Below are 20,139 nucleotides of genomic sequence, written 5' to 3'. Positions count from 1 at the left end.
GGTTGCACTAACGTCCCGTTAGCTGAAGTCTGTAGTTAATTTTCTGCTGGATGGATAATTGTTTTACATGGTCTCACTGCACTGGAAGCAGTGTGGCACTGTTGACTGCTTTGCAGGAAGATCCAACACCTTCCCTGCTTCATGATGGCTGTGGGGATCTTCTCCCAGTCTGTAGGTTCATTCAGCTCCTCAGTGCCAAACTGGCTGTTCAGTTTTCATAAACACCATAACTGCATAACCACTGCCTTTTTTTTTAAAGTGTTTTAAAGAGTTTCTGGTTGCTATGGTGACAGCATTGGAGAAATGCTAGAAGGAAATAAAGGCCAGAAGGACTTGTATGCCATAAATGAAATAAGGAGTTTGATGGTACAGCAAATATATTTTCACTCTGTGAAAGACATAGTTACTGTGCATAACAAGCAACATATGACTGTTTAGCATACAGACAAAACTGTTTTTAATTGCAGAGTTAAGTTGGAAAATTAAAAACAAACCAACCCATCTTTTCAACAAAACAAAACAACCAACCCATCTTTTCAGATTTTGTATATATTATAGGGAAAGTATCTTGGGTCCAATAAGCAATAAAACTAGTTCACTGCATTAATATAGTACCTTTCTTTAAAAATAACAATGTGCTACCTGAATCTTCTGAACCTGAAGACATTACTAATATAAACCTAAATGGCTTTATGCTAAGATTGGCCACCACTACATCTGGATGCTATCAGGCTGCTCAGGCCCAGCTGATTTTAATTTCTTTCCACCTTTCTAACATACACAGAACAGCAAACACGTTCGGTTTATCAGATTCTCCAGGCTATCAGATGCTCAGGGGCTACATGCAGTATTAGGCAAACACATCTGAGAACTCACTAATAATGTCAGGACATTCTCCATGGGCAATGGTCAGAAAACAACTATGATTTGTTTAAGGTTTATTATGAACAGACTCCAAGACATTAGCAAACATCAGAGGTAATGGAAATAGCTTTTCAGTAGCTTTTAAATTATTTAATTTAGGAAAGGGAAATTGCACATCAGAGAGGAGTAGTCAGATTGCACACTAGCATGGGCACCAAACAGCACATCAGAGAGATGCAGCAGCTTGATGTCTGAAGATGTCTGGTCAGGCCTGTAGCCCTTACAATAAGATGCACTGAGTAAAATATACTGTGGTTCCTCAAATATATTCTCTAATTTATTTTCTTGCTAAAGGATTTAGATTTTCCTACTTGAAAGAAAGAAAAAACATTTGTTAATAAAACAGATTTAATTAGTACCTAAGCTTGCTACTATGGGATAGTGATTAACCCTTTAGTTTTGCACCTCTGCTCACAGAAAGCGCATGTTCAAAGCTCACCTCAAGTCCATAACACAGTTACACAAGTACATAAGACAGTTACTATTCTTGCTAGATACACTTCACATTTACTAATACTTGCCAGAAGAGGAGTCATTGACTGTTTCTTTGATCTGAATGCATTTAACAAGACTTGGTGAAGATATGCCTTTATATACCTAAAACTGGGTGAACATTCACCAGCAAAGCAAGCTCTTCCTTAAACTGTGTCTCATAATTCCTATTCTTCTAAACATTCTTCAAACTATAGTCTCTCTGTCAAGTGGAAGAATCCGGAAAAGCAACTAAGTTCTATGAAAATTTCTAACACAATGTAATTCTACAGCTGTAGAACAAAAACATGGGCAATACTCATCAATTAAATCCCAAACCTGTGTTACACAGACTGGTAACAGGAGCAATGCTTTCTGGCCATTGTGTGATGAATTTTAAATTCAGAAGAACAAGATAAATGTTTTCTGTCCTGAATCCCAGGAACAGTATGGCACACAGCAGCTAGAGCCTGGAAAAAATACCTTCCACCCCAAATAAATTATGAAATTTGCTTGATGGACATTTGGTCATGGATACTGTATAAAAATGCTTTAATTTCATTGCATGAGAAATCACAGCACAGTTCGTCTAAATTTTCTGTATCAGGGAAAGAGCAGATAAAAGGAGATACTTGAGGAGAAGTGGGAGCTCAGACGACTCATTTTCGTGCCTGATCCCACACTCAGCTCCCACGTTCCCATTTCTCTCTAAGCCAAGCAGGCAGCAGGCCCCTGGCTTATTTGGACAACTCTTCCCTTACACAACAAAAACTTGCAACTTATTGGCAGTCACTTTCCAAAAAGTGCTAGGCTCAGCTTCTCTTGCAGCAGGATACTGACAGCAGCCCAGCAGCTCTCTGACTCCCACCCTTCTGTTAAAACAGCAGCCTAAACTCAGGGGTTCATACCCCTCTTCACACCCCTTCCTTAAATCTGCATGCTGACACTGCCTCTACTAAAAAAAAAAACCACCACAGAAGCTGCAGCAAAGGGACATTAATTACATCTGGCAGACTTGGCAAAAGATGCCCCAAAATATTAATGAAATAGTTACAGTCATCAGATTCAATACTGTCATCAAAAGGACCAAAAAACCACCCTCACATACAAAACCAAATGATCTCTCCAATTTTTTTTTATCAGTTAGGCTAAATATTTAGTCCTTCCATGAGTCCTGGCTACTCATAATGTGAGTATTTCAACAGGAATGAGTAGAATCCGGTCACATTTTACAACTGAGTATTTAACATAAAATTATTGTGATTAAAACATTATGCAGTACCTCCTTAGAGTATTTTCCTTGTAAAAGAGCCTGGCTGCAAACCCAAGCTTGCACAAATTAACTAGAAAAATAATAAATTCCTTAGTCAACAGGTTCACATTATACTCAAAACAACACACAGATCCAAGAGACACTCCACGACAACACTTTAGCAAACAATCCTGTTATTCATGGATGACTATAATAGGGTGATTACTAACAGCTGTTTGCAATCTCTTTACATATGGAAAAGCTTAAAAAAAAAAAATTACAGAAGCACCCCAATTTACAGAGGAACTAAAGACAGAAAGATCTGTAAAGCTGCTTAGCCCCTTCCCAGTCCCATTATCCTCAATACTTGCATTACACACAGATACCCCTAAAGGATCACTCCACAGGCCTTACTCACTCCCCATGGATTCAAAATACTCAAGACAACAGTATTTCTTTCCAATGTATTCATCGGGTTAAACTCAAAGAATACAGGTATTAATGTAAAAATTACAACTGGTGTGAGCGTGGTTCAATAGATGTAATAGTTTTATATGTAGTCTACCCAAGTACTGAACTTACATAACCAGTAGATGAGCGCTAATATGGCCAAGCATGATCACCCTCAAGGACATAAAAAGAACATAGTCTAGCTTTTAAATAAACTTAACCCAATTATAAATGTTAATTAAAACATTCCTGATGCAAATGATAGGTTAATATTCAAACCCAGAAAGCAGAACACCACGCAATGCCCTAATTTGTTCCTATTTGACTGGTGACTCCTTCACTCTCTTCCCTGCCCCTAAGTTTTAATTAGGAACCCTGCAGCCAGACACGTCTTTCTATAATATTGCAATGATCCATAATATAAAAGTATCAGGAGAAAAAACAACACAAGAAAGGCTGCTTGTCCACAGACAAAACACTACACCAACAAAATGCTGGATAATCTATTTAGTGACCTTTCTTAGAAGATGGTCCAGAGATATTCTATCTAGCTGTGACATAGATTTCTTTTTTTATAACACCCTTTCCTTTTTACTCCCCATTAATGGTACTCACAGGGCTCTGCAGTATCTGGGTGACCCTCTTCCTCTGCTCCATCATATTGAAGTCCTGTCTCAGGTCAGGGGACATGTTTCTCTCACGGATATACTCTGGGTCATTCTCGTTGATGCGATCGAAATACCGCTCTTTGTGAGGCATCGTGGCCGGGGGAGGAGTAGTGATGACCACCTGGCTGGCATCAGCACTCATGCTTCAACACTGTGGATGGAAGGCTTCCCCTGAAACAAATAGAAAACAGGGAACAATGTTAGTTCAAAGGAGGGCAGTGCAAGTAACATCCAAGTCTGTGCATAACTAATGTCCCTTCGCATCTCTGCAGGTCATCTAAACTGAAGGGAGAACAAGTGAGTAACTATCACAATCAGAAAATTGAGGAAAATTCTAGACAAATGTTTAAAAGCTATTACTAAGTTTTCTGATAGTGCATAACCATCTCTACTCAAGGTAAAATAAAAACCAACATGCATACAGGTAGGAGTGACATTTGAAATGACCATCGTACATTTTATGACAAGCTTTCCTCTATCATTTTACACTACACTTACCACCTCCCAAAGTTTTTATACAGCTCTCCTTCCTGAGCTGTTCAAGCAAACACCCAGAAGACAAGGCCTGTTTAATATCTGCTCTTCTGTGAAGAAATTCCTCAATTACAGCATTTTCAAAGCATCTCATAACCACAGCTTAAAGTCAAGGCCTCAGGACACTCAAAGACCACTAGGGAATTTCCACAGAGCTCCAGCTGGTGCCTGCTCTTTCATAAGACACTTGGAAACATTGAGGGAACACTGCAGAGAAGGTTGTATGTTGGTTTACACAGCATTGAGGCCACATCCATGGCAAACAGCTGAGCTTTAGCATTTTCTCCTTTTGTGTGCAATTGTATGCAAAGATTCTCACTTAAGCTCATTACGTTAGGAAAAGAAAAAAAACAACGAAACAACAAAAATACTTTCATGTCTTGGTAGAAAGCTTAAAAATCTCATTAAAAAACCTGATAAGTATTTGTAAACACAAACAGAACTGGATCAAAAGGAAAGAAGCAGACACCTGAATTTTCATACAAAGAATCAGGCTCAAAAGCACGCTCAGGAACACCATTCCTCAAAAGCTACTGAAGAGGGACACTTTCTCACGTTTGAGAAACAAAGAGAAACAGGATTTGAAGGATGAGATAAGTGTATTATGAAAATACATTTTAACATGCAAATATCTACAGTCAATAATACATTTAATATAAAAATATTTGCATGCAAAAGTATTTGTTATGTAAATTCACATCTTCAGAGGAAAAAAGACCAAGTCAAACTGTGTTCAACAGCATGGTTTGACATTCTGGTATCAGTGGATCAAAGTGCCCTTCCTCTGTGGCAGTGTTCACCCATCCCTCGTCTGTGTCATTGCAATTTCCATTTGGGGCGTTCTGTGAAAAGTGAGCTAACGTGGAGCACCTGAACTGCTTCCACTGTGATCTCACGTATTTCCCAGGTGAAACACTGGGAACCTCTGTCAAAACCAGCTTCAGCAGCCCAAGCCCTGTTCCTGCCTGCAGCAAGTCCTTTCAGTCCTTGTAATACCCTCTGCTGCTCAGCCACACCATGACCCAAGCTGGCAGGAAGATCCAAGTTCGTTTTCAGCCAGTTTCCCACACTGATTCCCAAACAGCTTTGCTGACAGTGCAAGGGAGAGCACAAGGATGAAATCCTGGGGCACTGCAGCCCTGTAACCAGACAGAAACCTCTGACAGAGCTAGGAAAGCATTAGCAGGTAAGAGCCAAGAAAACCAAGTCAATGACTTTCTTGTATATTACAGATTATGATGAAATTTGGGATTGAGATGAAATGCAACAGTTACTACAGATTTAATTTGCTTTGTTCTTTCTGCCTTTTTTTTTTTTTTTTTTTCCAGGGAGAGAAAGAGAGAGAAAGAAAACATCATCTGGGATGCAACATTATCCAGCTGTACACACAGAGCTCCCAGGAGGTACCTGGCATGCTGGATGAACATAACCATGTTCTGGGATGTATAATTCACATCCTGGAGACAAGCTCCATGAACTCTGATGGCTTCATTCCAGAGGCTGTGGAAACACATTGGTGTGTTTTGCATTTGCTGCTTGGGTGCAGTAGGAGTTCATTCAGCATGTGCTGACTGACCGCCGGAAAGCCTGGGATGTGTGATCAGTTTGGAGATGCTGGGAAGAAAACAAGGACCTTGCTTCAAGGAAGTGAGAGTTTGGGAAAAATCTGGTGGAAGTATAAAAGGAGTTTAAGTTTTTCTGAAGAATTAACTTTTGGGATAGTGTCTGGGGATCTGACCACCACTCAAAAAATATACCCTTATAAATATAACTATTTATTACATCTCTGCTCCTCTGTCCTGTGTGTACCTTCCCTTTCCCCCCCTGCCCAAAATGGTGAGGTTTAAGAAGAAAAAGAAAAAAAGCATCAGGAGACAACATAAGATTATGAGATCATTGGCTAATGCCACAAGGTGTGAAGAGCTTGAGACAGACCTGTCAGCCTTCACTGCTCTCCATCTGTGCTGGGATAAGAACCTCCATCTGAGCCAGAAGAGACACCTTCCAGCACCTGCAGGTAACTAAAAGCAGTCTAGAAATGCAGATAGCGAGAACCAACCAGATGTGACTCCTGCTCTTTTTCTCCTTCCCAGGAGTTGTCTTATCTGACCATCTTTTTCCCTAAAACGTTCCTGAATCCTGTTAACCCCAAGGAGGAGACTTGCTCAGTTGCTGATTGACTCAGTTGGCTGGATCAACTACATGCATGTCTGAACTTCAAAACACATTTATTGTTATTATTATAGGTTTATAGGACATAATTAGTTCAAGCCCATTACTTTACAATTCATTCTTACAGTGACAGAAAAGCCCATTCATCTGTAAAAACGGCACAAATGTGACTGGCAACACACAAAATCCACGCAAGAGATTTTTCTAATTGCATTGGACTTTAGTTTTTCCTCTTTCCTTTCAGCCTGGTTTGTTACCTCTAGCCATTAAGATTACAACATTGAAATCCTTGTAGTACAAAACCCCTCCATTACTGAACATAATATGAGTGTTGGGTCCAGTTGTTCTTATTAGGTCTGGTTCAATGCCTGCTCTGTTGAGCCCAGGCTGACTCTCATATAACCCCTACTGTTTCCTGGAAAATTTTCAAACAAATTGACCATTCTTTTATTATTTATTTGCATCTTCTACTGATTTTTTTTTTTAAAAAAAAAAAGAGGGCATTTGTTAAAAATGCCATCAGCTTTAGGGGACCAAAAAATCAGTACCTCCTTCTCAGCACAGAATCAGCAATAAGATAAATGTATTTACAGAAAATCCAGATCTCAATATCTATGAATTATGCTAGAGGATCCTCTCCCCCACCTTTGCATGATATTTGTGCCTAGAGAAGAAATCAGCTTTGCTGTAAGGCTGCTTTTGGTTTCCACCCCCTCCAATGCTGTTTATGAATTTAAAAAAGTGAGGTACCAACTTCTTGAACAGTGCTAGCTAACATTTCTTATGCATGCTCCAGAGTGGTTGCAGAGACTCAGGCACAGGTAGAAATTAGAGATCCTATAGCAACAAGACACTGTATCTAGACTGGTCAGAATGGACAAACATACACAGAGAAATCAAATATAAACTCAGATCTGGTGAGAGCCATCACTCTTGGTCTGCTGAGACACACATTTAAGCCCACATTTTGACCTATCATGCACATGCTGACACACTAAAAGGAGATTTAAAGTTAAAGATGAACAGTTTTCCCACACTTGGTTCAACTGCCCCAGTGTGGGGCCAAACTAAGAACAGAAAGTCAGAATAGATAAATTTTTGTTACACAGAATCCTCATCTCTGCGGAAAATACTTTTAAGGAGCTGTAAAACAAAAATGCTCACACGGTCTTTGCTACAATGTAACTTGTTAATCTAGCGCCACTTCCCCCTCCTAGTTCTGCCCTCCTGGTTCATGCTGAACTGAATTCTGATACAAAAGAAAACAGGTCGTGTCCTCCAGTGCTTTGATGCCTTATATAGCTCATGGGTTTGGCTTCCATATCCTGTTCTGTATTTTATACTCATAACTGGGCTACAGAGAGAAAGTAGAACGTACCCCCTCTGTTAGGAAGCTGTGTATCTCTCTACTTAGGAGTAAGTTTTATTTAATGAAAGTTTCAATTTTTTCCCAGGAACTTTGAACTGTTGATTTTAGGTTGCAACATTTCATCCTGAGCATCCCCATCTGACACAAATCTAAGTAACCTGCTGTGATGCTTTTGTTGCAACAACTATTTTCAATGTCAAATCACAAAAACAGCTCAAAAATAATAATAAGGTCAGAGAAACAAGAAGCACTAAAATAAGAAAAAGTGCAGGAGACCAAGGGAGAGGAAAATTTATATTGAGAAAGAACCCCCCAGAAAGCACTGATTTATCTTTCATAATGTGGTGGATGTATATAAAAATAAATACCATCAGAGTAGCAGAAAAGGGACCAAATTATTAGATCACCTAGCAACCGAACATTAACCTACCTTTTATGCTGATTTTTTCTGGCTGGTTTCAGACATCTCCATTTTCTCTATGCAGTGCAATCCATCTTACTGAGAGTTCCCAGCACTGCAAACCAGCAGTGTGTGCACGGCATCATTAACTGGTGCGACTGATTTAGGGTCTGAGCTCTTGAGCTGGGCTACCCTACACTGGAGCGCTTCCCCTCTCAGGAGCACGCTGAGCTCTTCTGCTCCTGCGATTTCTCGCCTGCTTGTTTTTAAGGAACAGCCTGCTCTTTCTCCCCCCCAACCCCCCCTCCAATATCTTGTCTGACAGGAGACTTGTTGGAAGCAAACTGGGCGTCTCTTGATCTCAGTTCCAGCCTCCCTATGAAACAGGTTCCAGTCTGAATCAAATACTTGGCTTTAGCAAACACCACCAGCTATGTACGTCAGCAGCAACACACACACTTCAGGAATAGGGGGGAATGGTTGAGAGGGATGGGGAAATATATAGGAGAATATGGACTGAGAAGAGGGTCATCAATGCTGTTTTCTGGCACTAGAAAGTCAGCTGTTAATCCTCCCTCCTATACGTTTTAGTAATGACATAGAAATGAGTAACTGAAACTCTTAAGGCAAAAAAAAAAATTTAAAAAATGGGTAAGCACCTCAAATTAATTCTGAAATTCACCTGATGAGGACATCAAATACTATAAATATCTAAGCTGACAGACTTTCTTTTTCTTTCATTTTTTAAAATTTATGCTACAATGGATTTGGGATTTTCTTGCTTTACACACTGCTCAGGTGAGTAAGATGTGTGTTCAGATGTGAGAATTTTCTAACTCAATTTGTGGAGCTGAAAATAACTAGATAGGTAGCATTTGTTCAAAATTTTATTATCTGATTTTACTAATGTACGGGAATTCCTTACACTAGCACTCAAGCCAAACTACACCCTTAAACTGACACAAAATAATTTGTATTTAAAAAATAAAGTAGTCATACCTCTTCCCAACCTGCCCAGCCATTCAACCTTTTTCCCTTTATCACGCCTTCAGATTCATACCGGCAAATGCTTGTAAGGGTTTTTAAGTTGTTGTTTGGTTGGGGTTTTTTTTATTTGTTTTTTTTTTTTTTAATGGGTTAATTTTCAGCTGTATCAGTTATCCTGCCAGTTACCTGCATATCTGCACAAATGTTTGTTCTGAAACAAAGATGATGATGATGCAGGAATGTCTAATACCATTTCTTCCAGTAGCAATGCAGCCATAAACAATTTGTCATACTACAGACCAAACTGGTTACTAATCAAATAGTCTAATCCAGCACTGCATATTTAAGTCTCTCTGCTTTTAAACAGAGGAAGCTAATAAAATTATCATCTCTTTTCAGACACCACATTAAAGACACTATATAGCAGCAAGATATATTTTTTATCTAAGAAATAAGCATTTGAACCTTGTTTTTGTGTTGCTGTGTTAAATCTAAAGCATTATTCTTTCCCAATTATAGCGTGCAATATTAAAGTCAAGGCAAATAGTCAAGCTGTGCAACTCACACTTTACTCAGTGTAAACTGGAACTGAGCCAGACACACTTTATTGTCAAGAAGTGAGAACTAAGTAGGTCGCTGACAACTACACAGAATATGAGAATTTCAGGCCTGTAACTTTACCTTTAACTGCAGGGGTGATGTTTTTTCTCTGCGAAGGAAGGTTTCTTATAATGCACTCAGCCTGTAGCAGGTGCAGTCTACACCTCCACATTTGCAGGCTGGCCTGCCAACATTTTTCAGCACAAGTGGGGAAAAAACTTCCGGAGTCTAGAATGCTGGTTTGATGTATCCAATATGCTCTACCACATGGCCATAAATGCTATTTGCATGCGTTGTGCTTCATAAATGAACTTGCATGCTTAACCCTGTAGACCCACACTATAATCATTCACATTTTGCTATTCCTTCACTGCTGCATGAGCTTTTCATGTAAAATAAGGGAGGGAACCCTTGATAAGAAAGTTATCCAGTCACTCTTTTCTGAGAGTATGATAAAAGACAAAACCAGTCTCAAAAGCACAACCCTGAGAGTTCAGATCCAATGTCCACCCTGCCCACTGTGGAACCTCTTGTGCCAAGGAAAGGCAGTACATAACCAGGATGTTGTCATCACTGCATTGTGTGACACCTGAGCAGTCAGCACTGTAATGGTTTCCTTGCTCCACTTCATGGAATGTTTTTCTTGTTTTACACAAAAACTGTTAAGGCTGTGCAGACAATATGAACTCTTTGAGATTACGATGTTCTGTACGCAAAACATGCAAGTCAGAACAAATCCAGTCACACAAGCAAACTGGTTACAGAAAAGCAGCAGAGGAGGAATCCAGAGTTTGTTGGTGAAACAATTCATGCAAGTGACAATAAAAAGCACTTTTTTATTTTTAAAGACTCGCCTCTGCTTATCTACATAATCACTTGTACTTAAGTCACCTAAAAATATTTCATGAGTCAGTAGACAACAGAGAGCTAAATTAAAAGATTACCTTCTGGTAGCACTTATCCGTATTAAGCTGTGAAAGTAGGCGCACACACAACTCATACACAGAGACAATGGCTGAACAATGTCCTTGTGTCACCTGAAAAACATGAAACCTGGGTTCCTCCACAGTATAAACTAAGAACTTCTCTCTGAAAAAAAAACTTAACTGGAAAAGCTGATTGCAGTCACAGCCTTCTATATTTCACAACACTCTTCCTCTCTCTCTCTCTCTTGCGAAGTCTCCAGCTTCCTCTTGTGACTTTTTTCTTGGGCTGTCCCTGGCCTGCACAGGTGCAGGGGAAAACAATTCCACTTTATATGCAGACCTGCATAAGATTATGGAGTAGAAGAAACAAGTGTCTGCTTGTGTGTAAACACGTTTTTTAAAATCCATTGATTCACGACAATCTGGACAGAGCCATTTGGAATAATAAGGGCGACTCCCAGCAAACTGCAGGAGCCCTCCTGGGTCACTGGTACAATACGTGACACTGGAGTGCAGGGAAACCTCTTATCAGTCCCAGGGCACATGAAAAGTCTTGGTGATTTATGGCAGTTTGATTATCCTGAGAAATGTCATGGCCAAAGCAGCTGGCTCCTGGGTTTTGCTGGAGGGTCAGAGGCTGTGACGGTGGGCAATCCAGATGATCGACACAAGGCAACTGCTGGATTTTACAAATATTTACACCAATAACCAATCTTGTGTATGGTAGCATGCAGTAAAACCTTTTTATAGCCAAACCCCTGGAGTTCCTCTCTCTTCACATCTAATCCTGACCTTTAGCACCACCAACAGCTCAGTGTAGACCCCATTTAAGACCACCACCATGCACTGACCATACAGAATTGCAGCTCAACACCCTCCGTAACTCACAAGTGAGCACTGGGAAACCTGGCCAACAGCTAATCTCAGTAGAACAATTGTAACTGGAAACTTGAGGAAAAGATGAAATTGTTCCAGGTCTTCGATCATACAGTCTTCAGGACAAATTGTATCTTTATTAATATTATGCACCACACCCTGCACAACTCTCCCCAGTTCATCTTGGGATTTCTGAATCACTCTGCCATAAATTTTATATGAAGAGCAATAACATAAGTCACATTAATACACCGATATCAGCTGGACCACGTCAAAATAAATTGGCTAGCCTCCCAAGAAAGGAATTTTAACATTTTACTGACTTATACATCATTCTCACATTAAACAGAAAACAACAGCATTTCAAAAAGCTGATTTATGATAGCTATAGTTAAAACCTCAAAATATTTTAGATAAAACAACACAACTACATATACTGATTTCGCATATGAAAAAGAGGCTTACTAGGAATGTTATAGCTGTCTCAAGGGTTTTAACTATAATTTACAAATAGTAATTTTAGGGATTGATGAAAGTGTGAGACAAATGAGGCCAACCAAGACCAGGCCTGACTGTGCAGCAGTCACACTGCCACAGACTGGCCACTAGAAAGGGAAAAAACCTTAGGCATTGTGACAAAAGAGCTATCTCCTTACTACAGCAAATGCTTAAAAAAGGCAATCTCAAACTGAGGTGTAGAGGGAAGGCTCTGTTAATAGGACAAACAGCTTATAGCAGACATGAGATGGCATAAGGGACAAAAAATGGTAAAGCACTATTCACAGATTATATTGAGAGTGTCTTTTCTCATCCCATTCAAGACTCCAAGACTTTCTCTTTTCTCCATTACCAAAGTTAGTTTTGCCTTAGCATATGGGACATTTTTCCCCCTCCTTGGTCCATTTACAGACAAATGTTTGTGACTGTCAAAACATAACAAGGGAAAAGTTAACAAACACACAGAATTTGATGGAGGCTATAGTTGCATTCCTAATACTTACAAAATTATCATCTTTAGAGGACTTAAGTTACACATACCTTATGCTACAATTTTTCATGTTTTCCTGGCTGCCTTGAGGCAATCCTGCCTCTCCCAGTCCACATGTTTCAGTTCCCCACCCCTGAAAATACCATTCCCTAACTATGCTAAGCACACCTCTCCATGAAGCTGAAGTCTACAGTAATTACACAAAAGCATCAGAGTTAAAAATAATCTGAGGAAGGAGAATAGGGGAAAGTGTGGAGCAGAGAAGGGCCACAAGGGCCTGGCTGACCTACTCAAAAGTTGGAAAGGCAACTACTTTATCAGCTGCGTTCACAGCATGTTGCTTTAATTATCCTTCCCAGGGAAAATCCTAGGATTTACAATAGTGAGAAACACTTTTTCTGTGTATAGTCACATGGTTAATATTGTCTTCAGCTTGCTTGAAAATAATTAAACCCTCGCCTCCCAACAAACTACCCAACTAGCACATTAAAGAAGTTTCATTTGCATTCAAAGTTTAACCTATATAAATATGCACATCAATCTCAATTGACTTGGCCTGAACTTAACCTCCTTGTCTCTGCCATGTTTTGCTCATGGTATTAGAAAAGCAAATTGAATTTGGAGAGTCAAAGCTCTTCTACACCTTCAGGAATGGAAAACTATTCCACTGAATTTCAAGCAAGCCCAGCTGATGGCCGAGGGTCACTTTGGACTTAACCACAGCAATGAACAGAGAAGCAGATGCGCCCAGAGCAGCAGCCAGCACAGCCCTGAACAAGTGCTGAAGATTTACTAACAAAAGCTTTGTTAAGACACACAGTGAGGGGTAGGGTGAGTCAGCATCAAGCCTGGTAGTAAGAGCAGTATTTTAAAAGTCAAAAGCAGAATATATAAATATTTCATAATTAGGTTACTATTATTTTCCAGTGCAAGCAAGCAATTATCTACTGTTATCCCATAATTCTCCTCCTCCATCATTAATTGTAAGCCCTGGAAACTTGGATAAAATAAAAGACACTCCACAACAAACTACTCTGATATTACAGAGCATGGGTGCATCCTGGCATGCTACACAAATCATGGGGACTTGCACACATCTGTGATTGCTCCTAGAATGGATAGCCAGCTCACATTGAACACTTGTCCTAGAGATTTAAACCATCCTCTCTTTTTATCTCAGTTCCATGAAGCATGAATATCTCATGCCTAAAGAGGAGATGATGCAATGTACTGAGAACAGAACTTCCCAGCAGCCAAGGTGGTACAAGCAGCCATACACCCCAGCTTCAGAAGACACTCACTTTACACTACGGCATTGTCATGCAAGTGAAGAAAAACTTCCTGGTTTCTCCTCTAACCAGGGACTTGAAGGAGCTGCAGCACCAGTAACCCAGAATTCCACTTGCAAAGACACTCAGTTACAGTTTTGAAGGCGTGTGCAACCTTTGATCAGTCACACGCAGCACTAAAGACTCTCCCTCAAATCCTTCCCCAAACAATTCTTCCAATTTTGATTTCTACTGGTTTTTTTTTGTTTGGGACTTCAAGAATATTCTGAGCCAACAAATATATTAGATGAATCTGTCTCCTAGATAAAACTAAATACTTAAGAGTAATTATTTGAATTTCCAAAGCTCATTAGTAAACCTGGCCTGAAAATGCTATTTGGTTGTTTGCAATTAACCCTGTATACGTTTATAGAGTGGAAGTATCCGACGTTACCCATGGGCTGAAGTTCAGAGCCAGAAATGTAGAGGCAAATTCCTCTCTCAACTCTAACATTAAGAACTAAAAGCAACAAATTTAAAAGTCAGTTAGCGATTTTTAGAAAAGTTACATTATGTTCTGAGCTCTGGTGATGCTTTTTTTTCCTGAATATTTGAATAACTGATGGAAATCATCCTAGGTAAACAGCATTTCACCTTACACCATAAGAAAATTATTGCTGATACAGAAAAATGTGTGAGGCTATGGAGTTTACATCTGCTTGATGAATAATGGTGAGTAACATCTTTTCTAGGTCTTTCAGGTATATTTTTTTCACTTTTGTGTTTAGTACTTTGTGGTTTTTTTATAAACATCTGTACAAAACTAACACTGTCCAAAGAATTAAAGATCTTCACACAAGAACATGCCCAAAAAATACCACAAAACTTGATTAATAAAGTGCTGAATAATAGGTGATTAGATGCTTGCCAAGGGCTCCTTCATGACAGCTCTCACGTGCTGGAATGCTGTGGAGGACAACACTGACCCAGGGCAGCCAGAGCTCTGCCTTAACCACAGTGGGGATGAGGAGGAACCACATTTTTTTTTTTTAAACTCATTTCTTAATCCAAAGAGGAAGAAAAGAATCTGCAGGACTGATCTGGTCTCAGGAGTTTGATTTCAAAGGTTTCTAGAAGAGTAGGAGTAGGTGCTGCTTTTAGAGTTGGGCAGTACTTAGATTAATTTTTTTCCTGTAAGATGCATTCCTCTAACTTGCTAATTTATTACATCATTTTGGGCAGGGAGAGAGCTCTGTTTCTATTTTTATTTTAACTACTGAGTGATGCTTCCAGTGTGCATTGAAACAAGCATGTAAGATGCCATTTGTGGGTTGCTGTGGGTTTATAATTTTGTTCTTTTTAATTCTCTGGCAAATTGCTAAGGAATTTTGAATTTGGCCTGCCTCATCAGTACACGTTGTCTCTCTGTGATAAATTATCAAAACTAATCAAAGTTTGTATTGCAAAGCAGTCAGTATGATGTGATGAAAGCATGCAAAGTTTTGTGTTATATGATCAGACTTTTTCTTGAGTCTTCTGGCTTCAAACTCAGAAAAAGTGGAATTCATAATGAGAAACACTCCTACCTGGCATACAACCCCCATCCCTCAGAGAGTGCAATTATACAATTATGCTGGATGAAACTTGAAGAAAGGTTTTCATTACTTCTATCCTGTATTCATTTTCATGTCATATTCAACATGTTGTTTGTAACTGTGTGATACTGCACTGGAAGACCAGTGGTTTCTACAAGACTAAAACAGATGGTTTATTTTTTTGAAGTTATTTTTAACTGTCACATTCAGGAGGCACTGGATATGAAGCCTTTAATAATTATACATCTGATATATGAATAGCAAAACATGAGGAATAAGTAAACAAACAAAGCTATCCCTTCCTGGCTGCTCCTGGCATGGTGCAGCAGGTCATGGGCATGCCTGGCTGTCCAAAAGTAAATCGGCAGCCATCCTGAGCTAACAGCATATTCCACCTTTTCATTTTCTGTTAGAAAAGATCACCCACAACAGTAAGTTCTCCAGGTTGGCTGTTTCATTCTTGTATCCACAAAAAGTAATTATTAAGTGCTGCCTTGTGTACTTATGACAGCACTTTTACAAGTTTAGAAACACAATGCCTTAATGTTACTTGTCTATTTAAGATCATAATATTTTATACTCCTAAAAGGTTTTTGCCCTTTTGCAGCAAACTATGTTTTAGTCTTTAAAACTGAGAATTTAAGTTGTCTCTTGATTCTGCAAACTTGTGATCGAGTACAATTAATTATCTACACTTATTATCTACCTGGATTTTGTTTTAGTCAGTGCCCTATAATCAGATGGACTGGGCAACTTGTACTTCAAGTTGCTCAGAGTTGTTCAAGAGGATGCTGCTCAGCATCAAAATCCTACATCTTTAACCAGATACCGGTTTCTGTAAAACACAAGCAAATTCTGTTTTTACCTTTGTACCAAGTTTGGCTTAAACTAATCAATAGGTTCAAAAGTTAAGTGGCAGGAATGAATACATGCACAGCGTGATCAGGTAAGATCTCATTTTCATAGAACAGCAGGTGAACAAGCAGTACCTGGACCTCTCTCTGACCTGCAGCATGAGCCCAGACACAGGTTCAGTCATTTAAAATAACCTCCCATGATAATTAAGCTGAAGCTGTGAACAAGCATAATTTTGCAAACACAGACAATCAAAGGGGAACTTGGATAATCCTGTAGAAGAGCCAATTATTTTCTTTCTTCTTATTAAGTAGCATTTGTGCCCATGGTGGGAGTATTTCCTGAAACACGAACAAAGCAATAGGTATGTTTGGAAATTTAAGTTTGCAGGATAAATTTAAAAACAGCATGAACCCTCAAAGCATGCTAAGGACTAGTCAGTGTTACAACTGGTATCTACAAATAACGTAAGTTCATTGTTCTGAGAGGAGACAAACATTCAAAATTCCCCAAGTGCCAGTGAGCAGTGACCCGAGTTAGTTCTACCTGAGCAATAAAAGCATTCAACAAAAATGAGAAATGTACTAGGAAGGGTTGATTTTTTTTTTGTGCCCTCTTCTTCCATTTCCAATTACATCATAACCACCAAGAGAATGATAAGTCAATTCAAATAATGATACTCGAGGAAAAAAAATAAATAAAAAAACAGAACTACATTTTCATTGTTATTCTTGCATCTCATCTGACCTCCTCAGTACAACCACGAAAAAGAAAAGGGGGGGTTGGGGGGAGGAGGAAAAACAAAAGACCAAACTAAAAATCTGAACAAATTGCTGCACAGGCTCAGAGTATCAGTTAAGAAATATAGCTGCTCTGAAACATTTAAAGAGAATACAAAAGGGCCTCTACAATAGTATAACCTTTGCCTCTGTCTGCCAGCATCACAGTTTACACGGTTTCCATGGAAACCCTCTGCAAACATATGAATGTGCTTGTTGCGTTAGATGTGGAACAGAAAATCCTTTGTGGCAACTCTGGAGGGCCATGGCCAGTGCCAACCTCCCAGCGGAATAATGCCCTTCACTATGCCTTGCCCAGCAGGCTCATGACACACTCACTCACATGGCACAGCTGCTGCCACCGCTTGTTTTTCCCCAATTGATAAAAAAAAAAAAAAAAAGGAATATGTGCACCTCCTAACTATTAAATATTTCCTCCTTCATGGAGAGCCTGTTTTGCCTTCACCAAACTGGCAGTAAAGTCCTTGGTTCTGGACTCTCAGATGCAATGCAGGAACTGTTCAGTGAGGACTGACTGGGAGGCTTCCAGCAGGCTTCTACTCAGGGCACTGGGAATACATTTGCATATTGAGTAGATAACTATCCAGGAAGGAGATGCCACAATTCGTCATTATTATGTGCTTTGAGAAAAACACATAAAAAATACACATAAAATCTCAGCATGCAATAGGTATACCAGTCCAGAAGATAAAACTAGTTTTATCACCTTGTTATTTCTCATCATGGAAAGACCAACTGACCTACAAATAACTCACTGGATGGGCTCCTCTCTCACCCCTGCAGGCAGGAAAATTGTACACAAGACAGTGAAGTGTCATCAGGAGGGGTGGTTTCTTTTTTTTTGTTGTTAAGGGTATGTGTGTAAGTGAAAGCTGAGGAACTAAAAAACTGGTTTCTGCTTTACAAGAGGAGTATTACTACTGGCAAACATCTGAATGTTGTGTCCCTTCTGGATTTTCTCAAAATCCATGTCCACTTTGTAGCTCTACATATTTTATCAACATTGAAATATGAGTGCTTCTAATTAAAGTGCACCTTTAAGACCAGAAGCATACATACCTGGAATATACTTTGTAGGGTAAAACACTGCCCTACATCCTTACTCCTCTGAAAAAAACAAATTTTTGGTACAGCAAGCTAGACATTAGAAAAAGCTTCTTCACCCAGAGGGTGGCTGGGCACTGCAACAGCTCCCCAGGGCAGTGGTCACAGCACCAAGTCTGACAGAGTTCAAGAAGTGCTTGGACAACATTGGGCACATTGGGTGATTATGGGGGATGTTTCTTTGCAGGGCTAAGAAGTGGACTTGATTTTTGTGCGTCCCTACTCAGTCTGCTCCGTGATTCTGGGTCTCTAATTTCTGAGATATCAATGCCATCATCTACCTAATTGCTTACAGATATGCACAGCTTCAGGGAGATGACCCTCAGGGAGGATGACACCTCCAAAGGCTACATTTAAGATCGAAGTCTTTGGGCCCTGCATGGGATGTAAAAGCCCACCTGTGCCATTCCACACAGAACTGGGGAGGTCAGCACCTTTCTGCTTGTGACCGGACACTTCAACTGCCATTCAGCCATTTCCAGCCATTTTTACTGTCAGTGACAAAAACAGCAATGCAACAGTTTTGTCTTAAAAGCTGAAGAATGAAGGAAAGCAGATTTTGTCCCAGGAAGAGAAAACAACCGAACACTTTTAACTTTGCCAGCTCTCTGTTTTTGTGTTTGCTTCTCTCCCTTTCCCAGAGGCAGCCCTGAGGGGAAGCCCTCCCTGCTCCCTCACGGCCGCCCTCACCTCACACCCACCACCGGCCCAGGCCCCACGCAGCAGCTCCCAAATTAACTCTGAGGGCAGCCGATCTCTCCTTTTAGCCTCGCCTGCACCGCACAGAACCGCGGGGGTCACTCAAAGCCCGTGTTGTTCCAATGCTCTAATAACCCATTGTTCCCCTGCGGTTGCCTCAGCGAGATAAAACGAAAGGCCGCGTTTTCCGAGGCTAAGCGAATTCCCACTGCCAGCCAAGGGCTCGGCCTCACGTCGGGGCCAGCCCATCCTGCGGCTCGGCGGGGACATGCTGGTTTGTTTTTGTTAGTGGGGCTTTGCAGGAACATCTGCTCACTGACGGCATGGTGTGGGTCTCACCATCATCTTCCCTCTGGGGCTGGGCAAAGCCGTGTTTTCCCCCTCTGCACTCAGCTGTCGCTGTAAAGATACTGCATTGACAGCCCCACAGCTAAAATCTCGCTCCTACCTGCTGGATGTTTATAACCTTCCTGCCTGAGGTTGCAGAAGGATTGAAAATTTAATGGTTGCTACTGGAAGTTTCCCAGGAGAGGGGAGCCACAGCGTGAGCTCAGGGCAGAGAGCCTCGACAGCGGGGCTGAAGCACCGCCAGCATCACATCCACCAGACTCCAGGTAACAACGTGTAAGTACTGGGACGGGAGAAAGGACACAACAGGCAGAAATTAATCCAACAATACAGGAAACAATAAGAATGAAAAGTCACTCATTTTATATTTTCACCACATCCTCTTGTCCAATAATGAAGTTCACTGAACATCATTAACATTCCGCTAATGAGACATCCAACTGCCCAGAACAGCAATAACGAACGTGAGCTCTGTTTCCACCAAATCTACCAGAAAGATTTTTAAGGGTCTGCTTTCCCACTGACATGAACACATGACTCCCATTAGCCTTAATAAAGGAACAGTTGCATTCAGTGGGAGAGAAACTTCCCAAGGTTGCATAACTGAACTGTAGCAAGCTCAAGACACAGTATAGGCTGCTAAGAGAAGTTAGCAGTCCCAAAACTACAGGGACAGGCTAAATTCTTCCATTATTTTCCCATTAACTTTTGTCATAGTTCAGACTTCCTTGCTTTAGGCCAGTGAGAGTACTCAAAGCTTTTTTTTTATGACAGAAAAATGGAAAAGTAAATTTTTTAATGGAAAAGCAAATCAGACAGTGGGATGTTCAGAGTCTATTTTTAGGCTGAGAAA

General features: G+C 40.3%; 1 protein-coding gene across 4 annotated transcripts in view; it reads right to left on the bottom strand.

The window, feature by feature from the left end:
• ADD3 (adducin 3) overlaps positions 1 to 20,139 on the bottom strand; it is a 92,441-nt gene that overhangs the window by 20,629 nt on the left and 51,673 nt on the right. For 2 of the 4 annotated variants that reach the window (XM_058841230.1, XM_058841231.1), the window contains exon 3: positions 3,713 to 3,936. In XM_058841230.1, coding sequence (XP_058697213.1) covers positions 3,713 to 3,907 — 195 coding nt within the window. In that variant the 5' untranslated portion in view covers positions 3,908 to 3,936. Of the gene's footprint in view, positions 1 to 3,712; positions 3,937 to 8,270; positions 8,521 to 19,386; positions 19,570 to 20,139 lie in introns of those variants that run through there. The other 2 variants (XM_058841232.1, XM_058841233.1) reach the window with 2 other exon arrangements.

Source organism: Poecile atricapillus, chromosome 6, assembly GCF_030490865.1.
Source record: "Poecile atricapillus isolate bPoeAtr1 chromosome 6, bPoeAtr1.hap1, whole genome shotgun sequence".
NCBI lineage: Eukaryota > Metazoa > Chordata > Aves > Passeriformes > Paridae > Poecile > Poecile atricapillus.
This window is presented reverse-complemented; position numbering and strand designations above follow the sequence as displayed.